The sequence below is a fragment of the Salvelinus fontinalis genome, chromosome 25 (assembly GCF_029448725.1).
Source record: "Salvelinus fontinalis isolate EN_2023a chromosome 25, ASM2944872v1, whole genome shotgun sequence".
Classification (NCBI taxonomy): Eukaryota; Metazoa; Chordata; class Actinopteri; order Salmoniformes; family Salmonidae; genus Salvelinus; species Salvelinus fontinalis.
In genome coordinates, this window is record NC_074689.1 from 19,660,709 (window position 1) to 19,683,325 (window position 22,617).

A 22,617-nucleotide genomic window follows, 5' to 3' on the forward strand; every position below is an offset into this window, starting at 1 on the left:
GAAGGCATCGTCATCCAGGCTCTCCAGGAGGTCCAGGTGGGTAAAACGGCTGGTCATGCATCTGTATGATGATGCCCCATCTCTTTTTGTTGCAACGTCCGATTTTTATATTAAATGGTCCGAAACAATCCACTCCGGTAGAGTAGAAGGGTGGCTTGTACAGTCGCAGAAGAGCAGGAGGTAGGTCATCTTTGGAACTTCAGGTTTGGCGCACCATCTTTGGCATTGCAAACAGGTGTGCTGAAACTTCCGGATGGCTTCTCTTTCCCGCAGAATCTAGTATCTACGGCACAGTTCCACCAGAACCCTCTCTGGGCCCGGGATGGAGGAGAATCTAGTCGAAATCTTGAATGAGTAGCTTGGTCAGCGGATGATGCGACTCCAAGACGATGGGGTGCATAGCATTCATCTCCAGGTGCTCTGCTCTTTGCAGTCTACCGCCAACTCTAGGGAGTCCTGAATCCTTATCATACTCAGGAGACAAGGGACCCAGATGACTGTTAGAAGGTATAGACTGGTTTGACATGATGGCGTTGACCTCTTCAGGAAATGATTCCATCTGAGCCTGCTTGGTTCGCTGCAGTCAACTGCATCGCTGGGTGAACTGGAGTGTGGATCGGTCACCCTGTGTAAGGATCTAGTTGCTGCCTTCATGAGGTCTTTGTATGTATCAGAACTGCTGATATCTGGGAACTGAGGACTGGAACTGACAGACACATGTCCACCGAAGGCTCATTTCTTCAGTTCGCTGTCATCAGGCTCCGGGTCAGCAGAAGGCATTGAAGGCCACTGATCTTCTGAGTGTTGGAAGACCTCAGGGACTTGGTGCCATCGATGTGGTTGGGCCAGCTCTTTCAAGGTCTTGCCCAGAGTGAAGTCATCTGCCGGGTTGTTCGCGGTATCCACATACTGTACCTCCAGTTGACTACATCCGTAAGGTTCTGAATCTATGTAACATGAGTTTCTACGTAAACCTTTTATCTACAAGATTCTGACTTGAGCCAATGAAGGACTGTGGTGGAATCGGCCCAAAGGATGACTTGTCTGATAGGCAGGGTGAGTTTCTCCTTGGAGGACACTGGCCAGCTGAGCCCCAGTGAGTGCAGCACTCAGCTCCAAGCGTGGCATCGACAGCTGCTTCTTTGGCACAACGCAGAGTTTGAGATGATGTGAAGCTCCGCCTCTTTCTCCTAGGTTGGCGTGGTGTGGTTGTGTCAGTGGGATAGACTCAAAGCTGTCACATAATTCATCAGATGGAGCTGATGAGGGCCCCCTCTCCTCTGACTGAGTTATCTGGGTTCTGGCTGCATCAACACCTTCATCTCTTTCTTTAAGAAAAGACGTGACAAGCTTGGCTAGCTCTAGCTCATTAGATACATTCTGTAGATGCCGCTGCCTGTTCAGTTGTGTAGCTATTGCTCCTCGGGCCCGGTGAGCTTCCTCCTGTTGATGATGAGCTTCTTCCTGTTGTCGCTGAGCTTCACTGGCTTCGGGCAGCTATGCATCAACACTCTACGTCGAGGTTGTGATCTTGTTCTAGCTGACATTGTAGGTCATTAAACTCCATGAGCTTCATTCCTTCCTCCACATACAGTGGGGCAAAAAAGTATTTAGTCAGCCACCAATTGTGCAAGTTCTCCCACTTAAAAAGATGAGAGGCCTGTAATTTTCATCTTAGGTACACTTCAACTATGACAGACAAAATGAGGGAAAAAAATCCAGAAAATCACATTGTAGGATTTTAATGAATTTATTTGCAAATTATGGTGGAAAATAAGTATTTGGTCAACAACAAAAGTTTATCTCAATACTTTGTTATATACCCTTTGTTGGCAATGACAGAGGTCAAACGTTTTCTGTAAGTCTTCACAAGGTTTTCACACACTTTTGCTGGTATTTTGGCCCATTCCTCCATGCAGATCTCCTCTAGAGCAGTGATGTTTTGGGGCTGTTGCTGGGCAACACGGACTTTCAACTCCCTCCAAAGATTTTCTATGGGGTTGAGATCTGGAGACTGGCTAGGCCACTCCAGGACCTTGAAATGCTTCTTACGAAGCCACTCCTTCGTTGCCCGGGCGGTGTGTTTGGGATCATTGTCATGCTGAAAGACCCAGCCACGTTAAATCTTTAATGCCCTTGCTGATGGAAGGAGGTTTTCACTCAAAATCTCACGATACATGGCCCCATTCATTCTTTCGTTTACACGGATCAGTCGTCCTGGTCCCTTTGCAGAAAAACAGCCCCAAAGCATGATGTTTCCACCCCCATGCCTCACAGTAGGTATGGTGTTCTTTGGATGCAACTCAGCATTCTTTGTCCTCCAAACACGACGAGTTGAGTTTTTACCAAAAAGTTATATTTTGGTTTCATCTGACCATATGACATTCTCCCAATCTTCTTCTGGATCATCCAACTGCTCTCTAGCAAACTTCAGACGGGCCTGGACATGTACTGGCTTAAGCAGAGGGACACGTCTGGCACTGCAGGATTTGAGTCCCTGGCGGCGTAGTGTGTTACTGATGGTAGGCTTTGTTACTTTGGTCCCAGCTCTCTGCAGGTCATTCACTAGGTCCCCCCGTGTGGTTCTGGGATTTTTGCTCACCGTTCCTGTGATCATTTTGACCCCACGGGGTGAGATCTTGCGTGGAGCCCCAGAACGAGGGAGATTATCAGTGGTCTTGTATGTCTTCCATTTCCTAATAATTGCTCCCACAGTTGATTTCTTCAAACCAAGCTGCTTACCTATTGCAGATTCAGTCTTCCCAGCCTGGTGCAGGTCTACATTTTTGTTTCTGGTGTCCTTTGACAGATCTTTGGTCTTGGCCATAGTGGAGTTTGGAGTGTGACTGTTTGAGGTTGTGGACAGGTGTCTTTTATACTGATAACAAGTTCAAACAGGTGCCATTAATACAGGTAACGAGTGGAGGATAGAGGAGCCTCTTAAAGAAGAAGTTACAGGTCTGTGAGAGCCAGAAATCTTGCTTGTTTGTAGGTGACCAAATACTTAATTTCCACCAGGTGATTTTCTGGATTTTCTTTTCTCATTTTGTCTGTCATAGTTGAAGTGTACCTATGATGACAATTACAGGCCTCTCTCATCTTTTTAAGTGGGAGAACTTGCACAATTGGTGGCTGACTAAATACTTTTTTGCCCCACTGTAGCTGCTTGGAAGTGGGATAGATCTGGGAAGCGGCTCACCGATGAGCGGGCACTATATCTGGATCTGTTAGCACTCCTCTCTGGTCGGATGTCCGCTCTACTACGCTTTCATCCTAATGATGGAGGTGCCTGAGTTGTGGATAGGCGTTGTTCCTGGTAAGGGAGATATTCAACAGCATAATCACCCAGGTGAGCTGGGGGATATCTTTCTCTCTGTAAACGGGGCCGCACGAATGGGTCAGGTGCGTCCGTATGTGTTGGATCAATCTCTTCGGATGGTTTACTCAATCCGACTCTGAAAGACCATGAATTAGAGGTTGATGACTCTGGAATTTATACACTGATTGAGTAGGTGAAGTTATGGAGTTTGTACTCTTATTAGAGAGACGGTGAGAGAGACACTTCTTCAGTTTAGGGTTCTTTAATGTTGATTGGAGATTAACAATGTTTGCGATTCTGTGCCATGTCACTCAGCTGTGATTATCCAATTAACTGTCAATTTATCCATACAAGATAGACAGTGGTGAGCTGCACATGGTAATGAACTAAACACTCTGCCAGCTTGAGATAGCTGTGATGTCATCACTGAGAAAATATGTTACAAAAAATGGAATCCGCCAAAAATCTAAAAATAACAAAGTCTCCAAATTTGAGTGTTCATTTAATGTTCAAAGCATTCTGAATACACCTGACCTGTGTTTTTTTCACCCTGGTCATAAGCCATGTCAAAATACATTGAATTCCAGGAAATTAGCTTTAAAACAGTAAAATGTTCTTGGGGGAGGACCCCCAGACCCCACCTGGGCAAAATCTCACTCCAAGCATTCTTCAAAGTTTGGCAGCCCTGCATTAAATTACGCCCTTTTTGTGTGTGCCAATTTTTACTTTGTGACTGGGGAGTCAGTCTTTGTGGCTGTGTTATCTAATGGAACCCGTTTTTATGAGCTCGGTCCTAACAGGCAGCACAATTCTGATCTTTTTTCCACTAATTAGTATTTTGACCAATCAGATCAGCACTGAAAATGTCTGATGCAATTGGTAAAAAGACCAATTAGTGAGGAAAAAAAGATCAGAATTGGGTTGCCTAAGTAAACGCAGCCCATGAACTCCGTCAGAATTTTGACGGCCATAAAACACGCCCCTAGCCGCGCACCTCTCCCGCAGGCCGTCAGCGGGATTCAACGACACGCTTTACGCTCCTTCAACATCCATCAATTCATTCACTCAGTCATAGCCATGCAACGACAATGGGAACGGATATTTAAAAACTGCAAAGGCAAACAACAAAGAAAAGAAGTCACCAGGCGTAAATGGACAAATGGTGGCTTATATCGTGCTTTCAGGTTGTTTTCTGTTATGAAATGGATCAGATCATAGCCTAATGTCGCGTGCTGCTGTCAGTCTGCTGCTGCTGTGGCCGCGTGCAGATGTGGACATACTAGTATATTAGACAATTCACCCCGCGAGCTATTGTCTTCCATCCTCTTCCACTCCATCCCCTCGCTCCGGGCCAAACTGGCGTGTGCGTCCTTCCGCAGGTATGTCTCTCCGTCTCTCCGGCAGATGGGGCGGAAAACAGGTGAGTTCCATTTTTTCGATTTTTATGTTCTTTCTTTTCTTGTTCTTTTGTTGTTTCTGTGGAGTTTATAGTGTCTGTTCGGAGTTCTCGCTACCGACGACGGAGGCCATATACAAGTAGCCTAAGCTTTAAGAGGTCACAGGTTTAAAAGGATGGTTCATAAACATTTTTTAAAATAAGACTGACAGACTGTTCACAGCTTATCTCCGCAGAAATTAAACAATGTTAAGTATGATACATTTTATGTATACAGCAATCAATAAAAGCAGAAGCTATAGCCTATAATAACACAATGTATTAAAGACTACTCGTTTATTCCCTTTACCCAAAATTAAAGAAAACAAAAGAAGAGTAGTCTAATCCTATTTGCACTTTTTGAGGGTTAACTGGTGAAAAGAACAGTAGGCCTATGTTAAAGTTGAATGAGTTTGCCACTCTCTCCACCCTCCCTGCATGGGACAGAAGCCGACTCTGGAGAGGGATGTTTCCTTCCTCAGCCGGTTGTCCTACTGGTGGATTATCAGGTAACACTCAATATTAACATTTTCACATTAGATGCAATATTATCATTAAACATAATGTATCTGATGTATGTTACGTAACTGCCAGATTTTTTGATTGATGATGTCCTTTGTGCTGTGGTTGCTGTCAGAGTCGTGTCAGCGGGCCATAGGAGGGGGCTACAGCTGTCGGACCTGTGTTGCCTTGGTGATGAGGACTCAGCCCAGAGTTTATGCTCAGCCCTCCAGCAGCAGCAGCACTGGAGGACAGAGGGACAGAGTCATAGCCAGGAGTCAGGAGAGGAGGAGTCACTGGGTGGAAACACCTCCCACCCAGGTGTTCACCTGTCTGGCCCCGCCCTGCTGTGTCATCTGTATGGGTGGCTCCGCCCCTCACTGCTCCAGGTGACCCTGCTGAGGATGACCTCTGACCTACTGGCCCTCTTGCCCCCTCAGGCCCTCAGGTACACACACACATAAACACGCTCATTGACACACCAAGGTACACATTTCCTGTGGCGTTATCTTCAAATGCATATTGTTCCCATATTGCTGAATGAATCTGTAAAAAATGTAATAAAGCATTTATAAAAGTGTAAGAGCACAGAACCTCTAGATTCGGCAAGAATATACACAGGTGATAGATACCCTCTTCCTTACACCGCACCGCCTCACCTGTCCCCCAGGTGTGGCATTCTCTACTGTGAGAACCAGCCTGTTTTTGATTGGTCTGGACTTACCCATGCCCTGGCACTATTGGCTACTGTAGTGTGCCACGCCCTGGTCCAGCAGGTGTGTGAGCGTCACAGCAGGATGACTGAGGTCAGAGTTCAGACAGCGCTGACTGGAGCCTTGTATAAACAGGTACAGAGACATCCACCTCTCTCTCTCTCAGTAAACATACATTCAAGAAAATAAAAGATCACTGTTAAATGCTTGCCCTCCTTGTCCTTACACCCCCCTTCCCTTCACCTCTCCACCCTTCCTCTCTCTTTCCTCTCCCTTCTCTACTGTAGGTCCTGTCCCGGTGCAGTATTCCTGGGTGTCTACCCTCCCCTGCCCCATCGTTAACCCCACTCCGGGCTGACGTTGGACGGTTAGCAGAGCTCCCAGTCTCCCTGTCTGCCCTGTGGTCTTCCTGGGTGCAGGGGACAGTGTGTGTGTGTATGCTGTGGAGAGAGCTGGGTCCCTCTTCTCTGGCGGGACTAGCTGTATTGTTACTGCTGGTACTGCTCACCTCTGCTGTACAACGCAGGGCAAGGCTATTACAGGTAACAGAGAGAGTGTGTTTGTGGGTGTGTCTGGCTGCGTGGCGCAGACCTGTGTATGTGTGTAACAATATCTTTTCCCCCTCAGAGAAGCCAGGAGAGAGTGAGGGGAGAAAGACAGCAGCTCGTGCAGGAGATGCTGAACGGAATCAAAGTCTGTCTCTCACACTCTTTTTCAATTTCTTAGTAACCTCAAGACTCCTTGGCTCCTGTCTCTTTCTCTTTTTCTAAGTTATCTAATATCTGTTGTACTCAACTCTCTCTATTCCCACTTCCTCTCTATCTTCCTCCCTCTATCCTTCTAGACGGTGAAGTTGTTGGTCTTGGAGGCGTGGTTCCAGTGCAGAGTGGGCATTGCCAGAGAGAAGGAGCTGGAGACGCTGAGGATTCTGGGATTCCTGACGGCCTTCTCCCTATTGGACCGCGTCTGTGTGCCTTTCCTGGTCCGTCTTTGACTGCTGACCTCTCCTGACATCTCTCTCCCTCAGAAATACCCTAACAGACAGGTGCAGTAGAGTTTGAAGGTCAGTGTTGGACTGGGACACCAGCTGAGACTCTGCCGACACTGTAGCTCTCCAGGACCAAGGCTGCCTAGTTCAGTCACTAAACAGTACAAAAGTGGCAATATCATCAACACTGACGAGAAAGTAGACCTGCATAAGCCTTTTTAATGAATTGGGATTTGTGTTTAAAAAGCCCCCTACTTTAGTGTGTCCCATGGTCCCTCTGGCCAGATAGAGAGGGTAGTTGCTTAGCCCTGTCCTAAGCTGATCACTAATACAGACTCAGCGTTGTGGGCAGTCTGGGACATTGCGTGCGTTTCATTTTTCGGTCGTAATCTTCCTACCACCTCTCTGACCCAGAAGCTGATATGCAATCTGAGGGATCCAATCAGCATCCAATCACAGCTTTCTGTCCAGACTGGTGTCTGCCTACCTGAGCCCTGGAGAGACAAACCTAACACGCACATACAGCACTGGAAAGGATATTAGATATTTCAATAATGTGCAGAGATCAACCCTAATCTGACCGGATCACAGATAAGGATCAGTGATTATCGATGAATGGATCTGGGATCGGATAGTTTGGTCTGTGATTGTTATTGTAGACTGATGGATACTGTAGATGAGGACTGATATATGGTGATGGATGATTAACATGTACTAACACACACACACTCCCCTTCCTCTGTGCCTCTACAGGTGTGTGTGTCCAGTTTGGGTGTGTATGTGCTGGTGGACGATGGCAACGTTCTGACAGCGTCTCAGGTGTTCACCTGTGTTTGTCTGTTCACACTGCTACGCTCACCTTTTAACCTACTGCCCTCCCTGGCACTGCACCTCACACAGGTAACACACACACACACACACACACACACACACACACACACACACACACACACACACACACACACACACACACACACACAGTAAAGACTTCTGCCTAACCCCGCCCTGTTTCTTTTTGATTGACAGACCTGGCACTCCCTCTGTCATCTGGACCACTTCCTCTTCTCACAGGAAGTCTCTCACACAGGTAACTAACTACAGGTATTTGTTTAACCTTTATTTAACTCGGCAAGTCAGTTAAGAATAAATTCTTATTTACAATGACCGCCTACCCCAGCCAAACCCAAACCCGGATGACGCTGGGCCAATTGTGGCTGCTCTATAGGACTCTCAATCACGGCGGATTGTGATACAGCCCGGAATCAAACCAGGGTCTGTAGTGACGCCTCTAGCACTGAGATGCAGTTCCTGCGCCACTCGGGAGCACACCTGTGTAGTGTGTAACACGCGCACGCACACGAGCACACACATACACTTACCTAGCATTAGCATGATACTCTTCAAATCTGACCTGATCCAACCCTCTACCCTCTGTGTGTACCGAAATCCTTTTTCTAAATCTTTATGAATCTCTTTTTCAGAGAATGGCACTCTTTTAAAAAATGGGGTCAAGAAAAGCTGTCTCGAGGAGCACTCAGATCGGTGTGTGTGTGTTTTTTTCTGTTTATTAACTAGAAAGCATGTCCCCTGTCATCCCTAAGCTGTACTGTGTTATGTTATTACCTAACCTGCTTACACAATAATGAGAAGGCTTGGATTATGCACACACACACACACACACACACACACACACACACACACACACACACACACACACACACACACACACACACACACACACACACATAGAGATGATTCAGTTTCTCTGGCCATCAAGGGACTGACCGAGGCTCATCCCCAAACTAATCTCAGCCCTCTGATTGGACAAGGGTCTCTCATCTGTGCTGGTCTGATTGGTCAGGTTGGGGTGGGTTTATGCAGGGGAAAATGTGAGATTATGTCAGCAAGGTCGGGTTGAGGTGAGTACAAAGATGAGGGTGAGATGGGTTGAGATTGGTGTGTGTGAGAGAGTGGAAAGGGAGTGGTTTGTGCAGAGGCTGAGATAGATGAAAGGTTGTGTGTGTGTGCACGAGAGTCATGGCGTGTTTGAGGGGGTTAGAAAGGCTAAATTACAAAGCTTTCTAATCCACAACATTAACCCCCTCACAGAAATAAGAGCATTAGACACACAGAGCAGAGCCCTGACCTGGTCCTCCCCGTATTACTTGTCTCTCATCATATCTGATCTGTGGTCATGCATGCTGAGACATCGACATATACACATACATATTTTCCTTCACTAACCCTTCCCCCAATCCATCTCTCGCTCTCTCTCTCTCACACACACACACACAAATACATAAAATGTCCCCTCTCATTAACAGGTGGAGTAATGAGACCTTGAGAGAGACAGAAGCAAACACTGTACCTCTGCCCAAACATGGTGTGAGTACACAGATCTAGGATCAATCTACACATAGAATACAAACAGAATCTGTCCCGAGGTCAGCTGTTATAACACAGTATTTTCCTCTTCTAATCCCAACCTTGCCGTTTACAAAGTGACAGAATAATCGTGTGTGTATTCTCCCTGCAGGTGAGCGGTGTGTGTATTCGGCTGTACCTGCATGTGTGTGGCTGGGGCTGGGTGTTGTTGACTGTATTATCCCAGGTGTGTGTTTGTGTGGTGGGTGTGTGTCAGACCGGTCTGTTAGCCGTGTGGACCAGACAGGCTAAAGAACTACAGGGGCTGGAGGAGTGGAGAGAACTACGAGACTCACGACTATCTGTCTACGCTGTACTGGGGCTGCTGCAAGGTGTGTGTGTGTGTGTGTGTGTGTGTGTGTGTGTGTGTGTGTGTGTGTGTGTGTGTGTGTGTGTGTGTGTGTGTGTGTGTTTGCGTGCCTATTGTCTAACTCGCGAGCGTGTGTGTTTCAGCTCTGTCCGTGTGCTGTGTAGCATTAGCAGTAACTGGTGGTTCTCTGAAGGCCTCTGCCAGTCTCCACTCTGAGCTGCTCTTTGCTCGGCTCCGCCTTCCTCTCAGATTCTACCAGATCACACCCTCTTCTCTGGTCCTGCGCAGCCTATCACAGGTGAGAGAGGATCTGTAAGCAATGACATTATGGCCCTTATTTTTTATAAAAATGTACAGAAAATAGGTTAAAATGTATCTCTGTCTCTCTCTGTAGGAGATGTACGTGATTGACGAGCTAGTCCCCGCCAACCTCCTCTCCTGGCTCTCCTGTTGGCTGCAGGTGTTTGTGACAGTGCTGCTGATTGGCTACATCTCCCCTCTCTTCATCCTGATAGTTCCTGTCCTGACTTACCTCTTCCTCACAATACAGGTACAGTATAGCATTCCCCTCTTTTTTTTACAAAATGAAAAAACAAAATTATTAATGGTATAACATGTAACGGTATGGTATAACATGTAACGGTATGGTATTAATGGTATTACATGTAATGGTATGGTATTACATGTAATGGTATGGTATTACATGTAACGGTATGGTATTAATGGTATAACATGTAATGGTATGGTATTAATGGTATAACATGTAATGGTATGGTATTACATGTAACGGTATGGTATAACATGTAATGGTATGGTATTAATGGTATAACATGTAATGGTATGGTATTACATGTAATGGTATGGTATAACATGTAACGGTATGGTATTAATGGTATAACATGTAATGGTATTACATGTAACGGTATGGTATTACATGTAATGGTATGGTATAACATGTAACGGTATGGTATTAATGGTATAACATGTAATGGTATGGTATTAATGGTATAACATGTAACGGTATGGTATTAATGGTATAACATGTAATGGTATGGTATTAATGGTATAACATGTAACGGTATGGTATTAATGGTATAACATGTAACGGTATTACATGTAACGGTATGGTATTACATGTAACGGTATGGTATAACATGTAATGGTATGGTATTAATGGTATAACATGTAATGGTATGGTATTAATGGTATAACATGTAACGGTATGGTATTAATGGTATAACATGTAATGGTATTACATGTAACGGTATGGTATTACATGTAACGGTATGGTATAACATGTAATGGTATGGTATAACATGTAACGGTATGGTATTAATGGTATAACATGTAATGGTATGGTATAACATGTAACGGTATGGTATTAATGGTATAACATGTAATGGTATGGTATAACATGTAACGGTATGGTATAACATGTAACGGTATGGTATAACATGTAACGGTATGGTATTAATGGTATAACATGTAACGGTATGGTATTAATGGTATAACATGTAATGGTATGGTATAACATGTAACGGTATGGTATAACATGTAACGGTATGGTATAACATGTAACGGTATGGTATAACATGTAACGGTATGGTATTAATGGTATAACATGTAATGGTATGGTATAACATGTAACGGTATGGTATTAATGGTATAACATGTAACGGTATGGTATTAATGGTATAACATGTAACGGTATGGTATTAATGGTATAACATGTAATGGTATGGTATAACATGTAACGGTATGGTATTAATGGTATTACATGTAATGGTATGGTATAACATGTAACGGTATGGTATAACATGTAATGGTATGGTATAACATGTAACGGTATGGTATAACATGTAACGGTATGGTATTAATGGTATAACATGTAACGGTATGGTATTAATGGTATAACATGTAATGGTATGGTATTACATGTAACGGTATGGTATAACATGTAATGGTATGGTATTAATGGTATAACATGTAATGGTATGGTATTACATGTAATGGTATGGTATAACATGTAATGGTATGGTATAACATGTAATGGTATGGTATTAATGGTATAACATGTAACGGTATGGTATTACATGTAATGGTATGGTATAACATGTAACGGTATGGTATTAATGGTATAACATGTAACGGTATGGTATTACATGTAATGGTATGGTATTAATGGTATAACATGTAATGGTATGGTATAACATGTAACGGTATGGTATTAATGGTATAACATGTAATGGTATGGTATAACATGTAATGGTATGGTATAACATGTAACGGTATGGTATTAATGGTATAACATGTAATGGTATGGTATAACATGTAACGGTATGGTATAACATGTAACGGTATGGTATAACATGTAACGGTATGGTATTAATGGTATAACATGTAACGGTATGGTATTACATGTAATGGTATGGTATAACATGTAACGGTATGGTATAACATGTAACGGTATGGTATTAATGGTATAACATGTAACGGTATGGTATTAATGGTATAACATGTAATGGTATGGTATTAATGGTATAACATGTAACGGTATGGTATTAATGGTATAACATGTAACGGTATGGTATTAATGGTATAACATGTAATGGTATGGTATAACATGTAACGGTATGGTATTACATGTAATGGTATGGTATTAATGGTATAACATGTAACGGTATGGTATAACATGTAACGGTATGGTATAACATGTAATGGTATGGTATTAATGGTATAACATGTAACGGTATGGTATAACATGTAATGGTATGGTATTAATGGTATTACATGTAACGGTATGGTATAACATGTAACGGTATGGTATAACATGTAACGGTATGGTATAACATGTAACGGTATGGTATAACATGTAACGGTATGGTATAACATGTAACGGTATGGTATAACATGTAACGGTATGGTATAACATGTAACGGTATGGTATAACATGTAACGGTATGGTATTAATGGTATAACATGTAACGGTATGGTATAACATGTAACGGTATGGTATAACATGTAACGGTATGGTATAACATGTAACGGTATGGTATAACATGTAACGGTATGGTATAACATGTAACGGTATGGTATTAATGGTATAACATGTAACGGTATGGTATAACATGTAACGGTATGGTATAACATGTAACGGTATGGTATAACATGTAACGGTATGGAGCCACACAGAGCCACATCAATTTACAGAAATACTCATAATAAACATTGATAAAATATACAAGTGTTATTCACAGATGGTATTGTATAACATGTAATGTGTGCTTTTGATGCCTTTAGTCTGTCTATATGCTGTAAGTGCATTCCTGTCCACTAGATGGAGTAATCACATCACTGACTCACTGATCTGCTTTAGTTTCTGTAAGAAACACATTGAGACAGAGTTTCTTCCATTTCTCTCCTCCATCAATTTATCTATCCTCTCTCTCTCAGTCATACTACAGGTCAGTCTCGGGTCAGGTGAGGAGGATGGTTTCAGACTCTGCCTCCTCTCTCTCATCCCTCCTTTCTGAGTCACACAGGGATGAGGTCACCAGTGGTAGTCATGACGACCCCTTGACCCGTTGCTATGGTGCCCTCAACGAGCACCTGGTGTGTCGCTACAACTGCATTTTATTGGACAGGTTGGAGGACAGGACCCTTTACACACAAACACATTCACATAACTCATACATATTACAAACACAGAAATATTGTGTGTTAATAAAATGTTATCTCTCTCTCTCTCTGTTTCTCTCTCTCTCTAGGTGGGTATCAGTGTGGTTGGATGCCTTTGCAGGACTGGTTCTGTTCCTGGTCTCTGTGACTCTACTGGATTCTGAGGTAGACCCCAGTACTGTAGGACTGGTCCTGACCTATACCCTCAGCCTGAGAGAGGTTCTTCATCTCCTGGTACAAGCCAGCTGTGGCGTAGAGAGCAGTGCTGGTGCCATCCAGAAGATGGACCAACACGCACACATGGAGAGAGAGGTAGGCTACAGTGTAGAGAGAGAGAAAGAGGTAGGCTACAGTGTAGAGAGAGAGAAAGAGGTAGGCTACAGTGTAGAGAGAGAGAAAGAGGTAGGCTACAGAGAAGAGAAAGAGGTAGGCTACAGAGAAGAGAGAGAGGTAGGCTACAGAGTAGAGAGAGAGAGAGGTAGGCTACAGAGTAGAGAGAGAAAGAGGTAGGCTACAGAGTAGAGAAAGAGGTAGGCTACAGTGTAGAGAAAGAGGTAGGCTACAGTGTAGAGAGAGAAAGAGGTAGGCTACAGTGTAGAGAGAGAAAGAGGTAGGCTACAGAGTAGAGAGAGAAAGAGGTAGGCTACAGAGTAGAGAGAGAAAGAGGTAGGCTACAGTGTAGAGAGAGAGAAAGAGGTAGGCTACAGAGAAGAGAGAGAAAGAGGTAGGCTACAGAGAAGAGAGAGAGGTAGGCTACAGAGTAGAGAGAGAAAGAGGTAGGCTACAGAGTAGAGAGAGAAAGAGGTAGGCTACAGAGTAGAGAGAGAAAGAGGTAGGCTACAGAGTAGAGAGAGAGAAAGAGGTAGGCTACAGTGTAGAGAGAGAGAAAGAGGTAGGCTACAGTGTAGAGAGAGAGAAAGAGGTAGGCTACAGTGTAGAGAGAGAGAGAGGTAGGCTACAGAGTAGAGATAGAGAGAGGTAGGCTACAGAGTAGAGAGAGAGAGGTAGGCTACAGAGTAGAGAGAGAGAGGTAGGCTACAGAGTAGAGAGAGAGAAAGGGGTAGGCTACAGAGTAGAGAAAGAGGTAGGCTACAGAGTAGAGAAAGAGGTAGGCTACAGAGTAGAGAAAGAGGTAGGCTACAGAGTAGAGAAAGAGGTAGGCTACAGAGTAGAGAAAGAGGTAGGCTACAGAGTAGAGAGAGAAAGAGGTAGGCTACAGAGTAGAGAGAGAAAGAGGTAGGCTACAGAGTAGAGAGAGAAAGAGGTAGGCTACAGAGTAGAGAGAGAAAGAGGTAGGCTACAGAGTAGAGAGAGAAAGAGGTAGGCTACAGAGTAGAGAGAGAAAGAGGTAGGCTACAGAGTAGAGAGAGAAAGAGGTAGGCTACAGAGTAGAGAGAGAAAGAGGTAGGCTACAGAGTAGAGAGAGAAAGAGGTAGGCTACAGAGTAGAGAGAGAAAGAGGTAGGCTACAGAGTAGAGAGAGAAAGAGGTAGGCTACAGAGTAGAGAGAGAAAGAGGTAGGCTACAGAGTAGAGAGAGAAAGAGGTAGGCTACAGAGTAGAGAGAGAAAGAGGTAGGCTACAGAGTAGAGAGAGAAAGAGGTAGGCTACAGAGTAGAGAAAGAGGTAGGCTACAGTGTAGAGAGAGAGAAAGAGGTAGGCTACAGTGTAGAGAGAGAGAAAGAGGTAGGCTACAGAGTAGAGAGAGAGAGAGGTAGGCTACAGAGTAGAGAGAGAGAGAGGTAGGCTACAGAGTAGAGAGAAAGAAAGGGGTAGGCTACAGTGTAGAGAAAGAGGTAGGCTACAGAGTAGAGAGAGAAAGAGGTAGGCTACAGAGTAGAGAGAGAAAGAGGTAGGCTACAGAGTAGAGAGAGAAAGAGGTAGGCTACAGAGTAGAGAGATAGAGAAAGAGGTAGGCTACAGAGTAGAGAGATAGAGAAAGAGGTAGGCTACAGAGTAGAGAGATAGAGAAAGAGGTAGGCTACAGAGTAGAGAGAGAGAAAGGGGTAGGCTACAGTGTAGAGAAAGAGGTAGGCTACAGAGTAGAGAAAGAGGTAGGCTACAGAGTAGAGAAAGAGGTAGGCTACAGAGTAGAGAAAGAGGTAGGCTACAGTGTAGAGAGAGAGAGAAAGAGGTAGGCTACAGAGTAGAGAGAGAGGTAGGCTACAGAGTAGAGAGAGAGGTAGGCTACAGAGTAGAGAGAGAGGTAGGCTACAGAGTAGAGAGAGAGGTAGGCTACAGAGTAGAGAGAGAGGTAGGCTACAGAGTAGAGAGAGAGGTAGGCTACAGAGTAGAGAGAGAGGTAGGCTACAGAGTAGAGAAAGAGTTAGGCTACAGAGTAGAGAAAGAGTTAGGATACAGAGTAGAGAAAGGGGTAGGCTACAGAGTAGAGAAAGGGGTGGGCTACAGAGTAGAGAGAGAAAGAGGTAGGCTACAGAGTAGAGAGAGAGAAAGAGGTAGGCTACAGAGTAGAGAGAGAGAAAGAGGTAGGCTACAGAGTAGAGAAAGAGGTAGGCTACAGAGTAGAGAAAGGGGTAGGCTACAGAGTAGAGAGAGAAAGAGTTAGGCTACAGAGTAGAGAGAGAAAGAGGTAGGCTACAGAGTAGAGAGAGAAAGAGGTAGGCTACAGAGTAGAGAGAGAAAGAGGTAGGCTACAGAGTAGAGAAAGAGGTAGGCTACAGAGTAGAGAGAGAGAAAGAGGTAGGCTACAGAGTAGAGAGAGAGAGAAAGAGGTAGGCTACAGAGTAGAGAGAGAGAGAAAGAGGTAGGCTACAGAGTAGAGAAAGGGGTAGGTTACAGAGTAGAGAGAGAAAGAGGTAGGCTACAGAGTAGAGAGAGAAAGAGGTAGGCTACAGAGTAGAGAGAGAAAGAGGTAGGCTTCAGAGTAGAGAGAGAAAGGGGTAGGCTACAGTGTAGAGAGAGAGAAAGAGGTAGGCTACAGAGTAGAGAAAGGGGTAGGCTACAGAGTAGTGAAAGGGGTAGGCTACAGAGTAGAGAAAGGGGTAGGCTACAGAGTAGAGAAAGGGGTAGGCTACAGAGTAGAGAAAGGAGTAGGCTACAGAGTAGAGAGAGAGAAAGAGGTAGGCTACAGAGTAGAGAAAGAGGTAGGCTACAGTGTAGAGAGAGAGAAAGAGGTAGGCTACAGAGTAGAGAGAGAGAAAGGGGTAGGCTACAGAGTAGAGAAAGAGGTAGGCTACAGAGTAGAGAGAGAGAAAGAGGTAGGCTACAGAGTAGAGAGAGAGAAAGAGGTAGGCTACAGAGTAGAGAGAGAAAGAGGTAGGCTACAGAGTAGAGAGAGAAAGAGGTAGGCTACAGAGTAGAGAGAGAAAGAGGTAGGCTACAGAGTAGAGAGAGAAAGAGGTAGGCTACAGAGTAGAGAGAGAAAGAGGTAGGCTACAGAGTAGAGAGAGAAAGAGGTAGGCTACAGAGTAGAGAGAGAAAGAGGTAGGCTACAGTGTAGAGAGAGAGAAAGGGGTAGGCTACAGAGTAGAGAAAGAGGTAGCCTACAAAGTAGAGAGAGAAATAGGTAGGCTACAGAGTAGAGAGATAGAGAAAGAGGTAGGCTACAGAGTAGAGAAATAGAGAAAGAGGTAGGCTACAGTGTAGAGAGATAGAGAAAGAGGTAGGCTACAGTGTAGAGAGAGAGGTAGGCTACAGAGTAGAGAAAGAGGTAGGCTACAGAGTAGAGAGGGAAAGGGGTAGGCTACAGTGTAGAGAGAGAAAGAGGTAGGCTTCAGAGTAGAGAGAGAAAGGGGAAGGCTACAGTGTAGAGAGAGAGAAAGAGGTAGGCTACAGTGTAGAGAAAGGGGTAGGCTACAGAGTAGAGAAAGGGGTAGGCTACAGAGTAGAGAGAGAGAAAGAGGTAGGCTACAGAGTAGAGAGAGAAATAGGTAGGCTACAGAGTAGAGAGAGAAAGAGGTAGGCTACAGAGTAAAGAGAGAGAAAGATGTAGGCTACAGAGTAAAGAGAGAGAAAGAGGTAGGCTACAGAGTAGAGAGAGAGAAAGGGGTAGGCTACAGAGTAGAGAGAGAGAAAGAGGTAGGCTACAAAGTAGAGAGAGAAAGAGGTAGGCTACAGAGTAGAGAGAGAAAGAGGTAGGCTGCAGAGTAGAGAGAGAGAAAGAGGTAGGCTACAGAGTAGAGAGAGAGAAAGAGGTAGGCTACAGAGTAGAGAGAGAGAAAGAGGTAGGCTACAGAGTAGAGAAAGGGGTAGGCTACAGTGTAGAGAGAGAGAAAGAAAGGGGTAGGCTACAGAGTAGAGAGAGAGAAAGAGGTAGGCTACAGAGTAGAGAGAGAAAGAGGTAGGCTACAGAGTAGAGAGAGAAAGAGGTAGGCTACAGAGTAGAGAGAGAAAGAGGTAGGCTACAGAGTAGAGAGAGAAAGAGGTAGGCTACAGAGTAGAGAGAGAAAGAGGTAGGCTACAGAGTAGAGAGAGAAAGAGGTAGGCTACAGAGTAGAGAGAGAGAAAGAGTTAGGCTACAGAGTAGAGAGAGAGAAAGAGGTAGGCTACAGAGTAGAGAAAGAGGTAGGCTACAGAGTAGAGAAAGGGGTAGGCTACAGAGTAGAGAAAGAGGTAGGCTACAGAGTAGAGAGAGAAAGAGGTAGGCTACAGAGTAGAGAGAGAAAGAGGTAGGCTACAGAGTAGAGAGAGAAAGAGGTAGGCTACAGAGTAGAGAGAGAGAAAGAGGTAGGCTACAGAGTAGAGAAAGGGGTAGGCTACAGAGTAGAGAAAGGGGTAGGCTACAGAGTAGAGAAAGGGGTAGGCTACAGAGTAGAGAAAGGGGTAGGCTACAGAGTAGAGAGAGAGAAAGAGGTAGGCTACAGAGTAGAGAGAGAGAAAGAGGTAGGCTACAGAGTAGAGAGAGAGAAAGTTAGGCTACAGTGTAGAGAGAGAAAGGGGTAGGCTACAGAGTAGAGAGAGAGAGAAAGAAAGGGGTAGGCTACAGAGTAGAGAGAGAGAAAGAGGTAGGCTACAGAGTAGAGAGAGAAAGAGGTAGGCTACAGAGTAGAGAGAGAAAGAGGTAGGCTACAGAGTAGAGAGAGAAAGAGGTAGGCTACAGAGTAGAGAGAGAAAGGGGTAGGCTACAGAGTAGAGAGAGAAAGAGGTAGGCTTCAGAGTAGAGAGAGAAAGGGGAAGGCTACAGTGTAGAGAGAGAGAAAGAGGTAGGCTACAGTGTAGAGAAAGGGGTAGGCTACAGAGTAGAGAAAGGGGTAGGCTACAGAGTAGAGAGAGAGAAAGAGGTAGGCTACAGAGTAGAGAGAGAAATAGGTAGGCTACAGAGTAGAGAGAGAAAGAGGTAGGCTACAGAGTAAAGAGAGAGAAAGATGTAGGCTACAGAGTAAAGAGAGAGAAAGAGGTAGGCTACAGAGTAGAGAGAGAAAGGGGTAGGCTACAGAGTAGAGAGAGAGAAAGAGGTAGGCTACAAAGTAGAGAGAGAAAGAGGTAGGCTACAGAGTAGAGAGAGAAAGAGGTAGGCTGCAGAGTAGAGAGAGAGAAAGAGGTAGGCTACAGAGTAGAGAGAGAGAAAGAGGTAGGCTACAGAGTAGAGAGAGAGAAAGAGGTAGGCTACAGAGTAGAGAAAGGGGTAGGCTACAGTGTAGAGAGAGAGAAAGAAAGGGGTAGGCTACAGAGTAGAGAGAGAGAAAGAGGTAGGCTACAGAGTAGAGAGAGAAAGAGGTAGGCTACAGAGTAGAGAGAGAAAGAGGTAGGCTACAGAGTAGAGAGAGAAAGAGGTAGGCTACAGAGTAGAGAGAGAAAGAGGTAGGCTACAGAGTAGAGAGAGAAAGAGGTAGGCTACAGAGTAGAGAGAGAAAGAGGTAGGCTACAGAGTAGAGAGAGAGAAAGAGTTAGGCTACAGAGTAGAGAGAGAGAAAGAGGTAGGCTACAGAGTAGAGAAAGAGGTAGGCTACAGAGTAGAGAAAGGGGTAGGCTACAGAGTAGAGAAAGAGGTAGGCTACAGAGTAGAGAGAGAAAGAGGTAGGCTACAGAGTAGAGAGAGAAAGAGGTAGGCTACAGAGTAGAGAGAGAAAGAGGTAGGCTACAGAGTAGAGAGAGAGAAAGAGGTAGGCTACAGAGTAGAGAAAGGGGTAGGCTACAGAGTAGAGAAAGGGGTAGGCTACAGAGTAGAGAAAGGGGTAGGCTACAGAGTAGAGAAAGGGGTAGGCTACAGAGTAGAGAGAGAGAAAGAGGTAGGCTACAGAGTAGAGAGAGAGAAAGAGGTAGGCTACAGAGTAGAGAGAGAGAAAGTTAGGCTACAGTGTAGAGAGAGAAAGGGGTAGGCTACAGAGTAGAGAGAGAGAGAAAGAAAGGGGTAGGCTACAGAGTAGAGAGAGAGAAAGAGGTAGGCTACAGAGTAGAGAGAGAAAGAGGTAGGCTACAGAGTAGAGAGAGAAAGAGGTAGGCTACAGAGTAGAGAGAGAAAGAGGTAGGCTACAGAGTAGAGAGAGAAAGGGGTAGGCTACAGAGTAGAGAGAGAAAGAGGTAGGCTACAGAGTAGAGAGAGAGAAAGAGGTAGGCTACAGTGTAGAGAAAGGGGTAGACTACAGAGTAGAGAAAGGGGTAGGCTACAGAGTAGAGAAAGGGGTAGGCTACAGAGTAGAGAAAGGGGTAGGCTACAGAGTAGAGAGAGAGAAAGGGGTAGGCTACAGAGTAGAGAGAGAGAAAGAGGTAGGCTACAGAGTAGAGAGAGAGAAAGGGGTAGGCTACAGAGTAGAGAGAGAGAAAGAGGTAGGCTACAAAGTAGAGAGAGAAAGAGGTAGGCTACAGAGTAGAGAGAGAAAGAGGTAGGCTACAGAGTAGAGAGAGAGAAAGATGTAGGCTACAGAGTAGAGAGAGAGAAAGAGGTAGGCTACAGAGTAGAGAGAGAGAAAGATGTAGGCTACAGAGTAGAGAAAGGGGTAGGCTACAGTGTAGAGAGAGAAAGGGGTAGGCTACAGAGTAGAGAGAGAGAAAGAAAGGGGTAGGCTACAGAGTAGAGAGAGAGAAAGGGGTAGGCTACAGAGTAGAGAAAGAGGTAGGCTACAGAGTAGAGAGAGAGAAAGATGTAGGATACAGAGTAGAGAGAGAAAGAGGTAGGCTACAGAGTAGAGAGAGAAAGAGGTAGGCTACAGAGTAGAGAGATAGAGAAAGAGGTAGGCTACAGTGTAGAGAGAGAGAAAGGGGTAGGCTACAGAGTAGAGAAAGAGGTAGCCTACAAAGTAGAGAGAGAAAGAGGTAGGCTACAGAGTAGAGAGAGAAAGAGGTAGGCTACAGAGTAGAGAGAGAAAGAGGTAGGCTACAGAGTAGAGAGAGAAAGAGGTAGGCTACAGAGTAGAGAGAGAGAAAGAGGTAGGCTACAGAGTAGAGAGAGAGAAAGAGGTAGGCTACAGAGTAGAGAGAGAGAAAGAGGTAGGCTACAGAGTAGAGAGAGAGGTAGGCTACAGAGTAGAGAGAGAGGTAGGCTACAGAGTAGAGAAAGAGGTAGGCTACAGAGTAGAGAGAGAAAGAGGTAGGCTACAGAGTAGAGAGAGAAAGAGGTAGGCTACAGAGTAGAGAGAGAAAGAGGTAGGCTACAGAGTAGAGAAAGAGGTAGGCTACAGAGTAGAGAGAGAAGGGGGTAGGCTACAGAGTATAGAGAGAGAGAGGTAGGCTACAGAGTAGAGAGAGAAAGAGGTAGGCTACAGAGTAGAGAGAGAAAGAAGTAGGCTACAGAGTAGAGAGAGAGAAAGGGGTAGGCTACAGAGTAGAGAGAGAAAGGGGTAGGCTACAGTGTAGAGAAAGGGGTAGGCTACAGAGTAGAGAGAGAGAAAGAGGTAGGCTACAGAGTAGAGAGAGAAAGAGGTAGGCTACAGAGTAGAGAGAGAAAGAGGTAGGCTACAGAGTAGAGAGAGAAAGAGGTAGGCTACAGAGTAGAGAGAGAAAGAGGTAGGCTACAGAGTAGAGAGAGAAAGAGGTAGGCTACAGAGTAGAGAGAGAGAAAGGGGTAGGCTACAGAGTAGAGAGAGAGAAAGAGGTAGGCTACAAAGTAGAGAGAGAAAGAGGTAGGCTACAGAGTAGAGAGAGAAAGAGGTAGGCTGCAGAGTAGAGAGAGAGAAAGAGGTAGGCTACAGAGTAGAGAGAGAGAAAGAGGTAGGCTACAGAGTAGAGAAAGGGGTAGGCTACAGTGTAGAGAGAGAAAGGGGTAGGCTACAGAGTAGAGAGAGAGAAAGAAAGGGGTAGGCTACAGAGTAGAGAGAGAAAGAGGTAGGCTACAGAGTAGAGAGAGAAAGAGGTAGGCTACAGAGTAGAGAGAGAAAGAGGTAGGCTACAGAGTAGAGAGAGAAAGAGGTAGGCCACAGAGTAGAGAGAGAGAAAGAGGTAGGCTACAGAGTAGAGAGAGAGAAAGAGGTAGGCTACAGAGTAGAGAGAGAGAAAGAGGTAGGCTACAGAGTAGAGAAAGAGGTAGGCTACAGAGTAGAGAAAGGGGTAGGCTACAGAGTAGAGAGAGAAAGAGGTAGGCTACAGAGTAGAGAGAGAAAGAGGTAGGCTACAGAGTAGAGAGAGAAAGAGGTAGGCTACAGAGTAGAGAGAGAAAGAGGTAGGCTACAGAGTAGAGAGAGAGAAAGAGGTAGGCTACAGTGTAGAGAAAGGGGTAGGCTACAGAGTAGAGAAAGGGGTAGGCTACAGAGTAGAGAAAGGGGTAGGCTACAGAGTAGAGAAAGGGGTAGGCTACAGAGTAGAGAAAGGGGTAGGCTACAGAGTAGAGAGAGAGAAAGAGGTAGGCTACAGAGTAGAGAGAGAGAAAGAGGTAGGCTACAGAGTAGAGAGAGAGAAAGAGGTAGGCTACAGAGTAGAGAGAGAGAAAGAGGTAGGCTACAGAGTAGAGAGAGAGAAAGAGGTAGGCTACAGAGTAGAGAAAGGGGTAGGCTACAGTGTAGAGAGAGAAAGGGGTAGGCTACAGAGTAGAGAGAGAGAAAGAAAGGGGTAGGCTACAGAGTAGAGAGAGAAAGAGGTAGGCTACAGAGTAGAGAGAGAAAGAGGTAGGCTACAGAGTAGAGAGAGAAAGAGGTAGGCTACAGAGTAGAGAGAGAAAGAGGTAGGCTACAGAGTAGAGAGAGAAAGAGGTAGGCTACAGAGTAGAGAGAGAAAGAGGTAGGCTACAGAGTAGAGAGAGAAAGAGGTAGGCTACAGAGTAGAGAGAGAAAGAGGTAGGCTACAGAGTAGAGAGAGAGAAAGAGGTAGGCTACAGAGTAGAGAGAGAGAAAGAGGTAGGCTACAGAGTAGAGAGAGAAAGA

At 45.1% G+C, this 22,617-nt stretch overlaps 1 protein-coding gene across 1 annotated transcript in view; it reads left to right on the forward strand.

Annotated features, from left to right (window-relative positions):
* Nucleotides 1–4,821: 4,821 nt before the first annotated feature.
* abcc13 (ATP-binding cassette, sub-family C (CFTR/MRP), member 13) overlaps nt 4,822–22,617 on the forward strand; it is a 31,009-nt gene continuing 13,213 nt past the window's right edge. Inside the window, exons 1-15 of the mRNA XM_055881539.1 lie at nt 4,822–5,263; nt 5,392–5,703; nt 5,926–6,103; nt 6,256–6,510; nt 6,596–6,661; nt 6,813–6,950; nt 7,710–7,856; nt 7,983–8,043; nt 8,438–8,498; nt 9,281–9,341; nt 9,493–9,712; nt 9,834–9,988; nt 10,085–10,240; nt 13,144–13,334; nt 13,458–13,680. Of these exons, the coding sequence (XP_055737514.1) occupies nt 5,193–5,263; nt 5,392–5,703; nt 5,926–6,103; nt 6,256–6,510; nt 6,596–6,661; nt 6,813–6,950; nt 7,710–7,856; nt 7,983–8,043; nt 8,438–8,498; nt 9,281–9,341; nt 9,493–9,712; nt 9,834–9,988; nt 10,085–10,240; nt 13,144–13,334; nt 13,458–13,680 (2,295 nt within the window). The 5' untranslated portion in view covers nt 4,822–5,192. The remainder of the gene's footprint in view (nt 5,264–5,391; nt 5,704–5,925; nt 6,104–6,255; nt 6,511–6,595; nt 6,662–6,812; nt 6,951–7,709; nt 7,857–7,982; nt 8,044–8,437; nt 8,499–9,280; nt 9,342–9,492; nt 9,713–9,833; nt 9,989–10,084; nt 10,241–13,143; nt 13,335–13,457; nt 13,681–22,617) is intronic.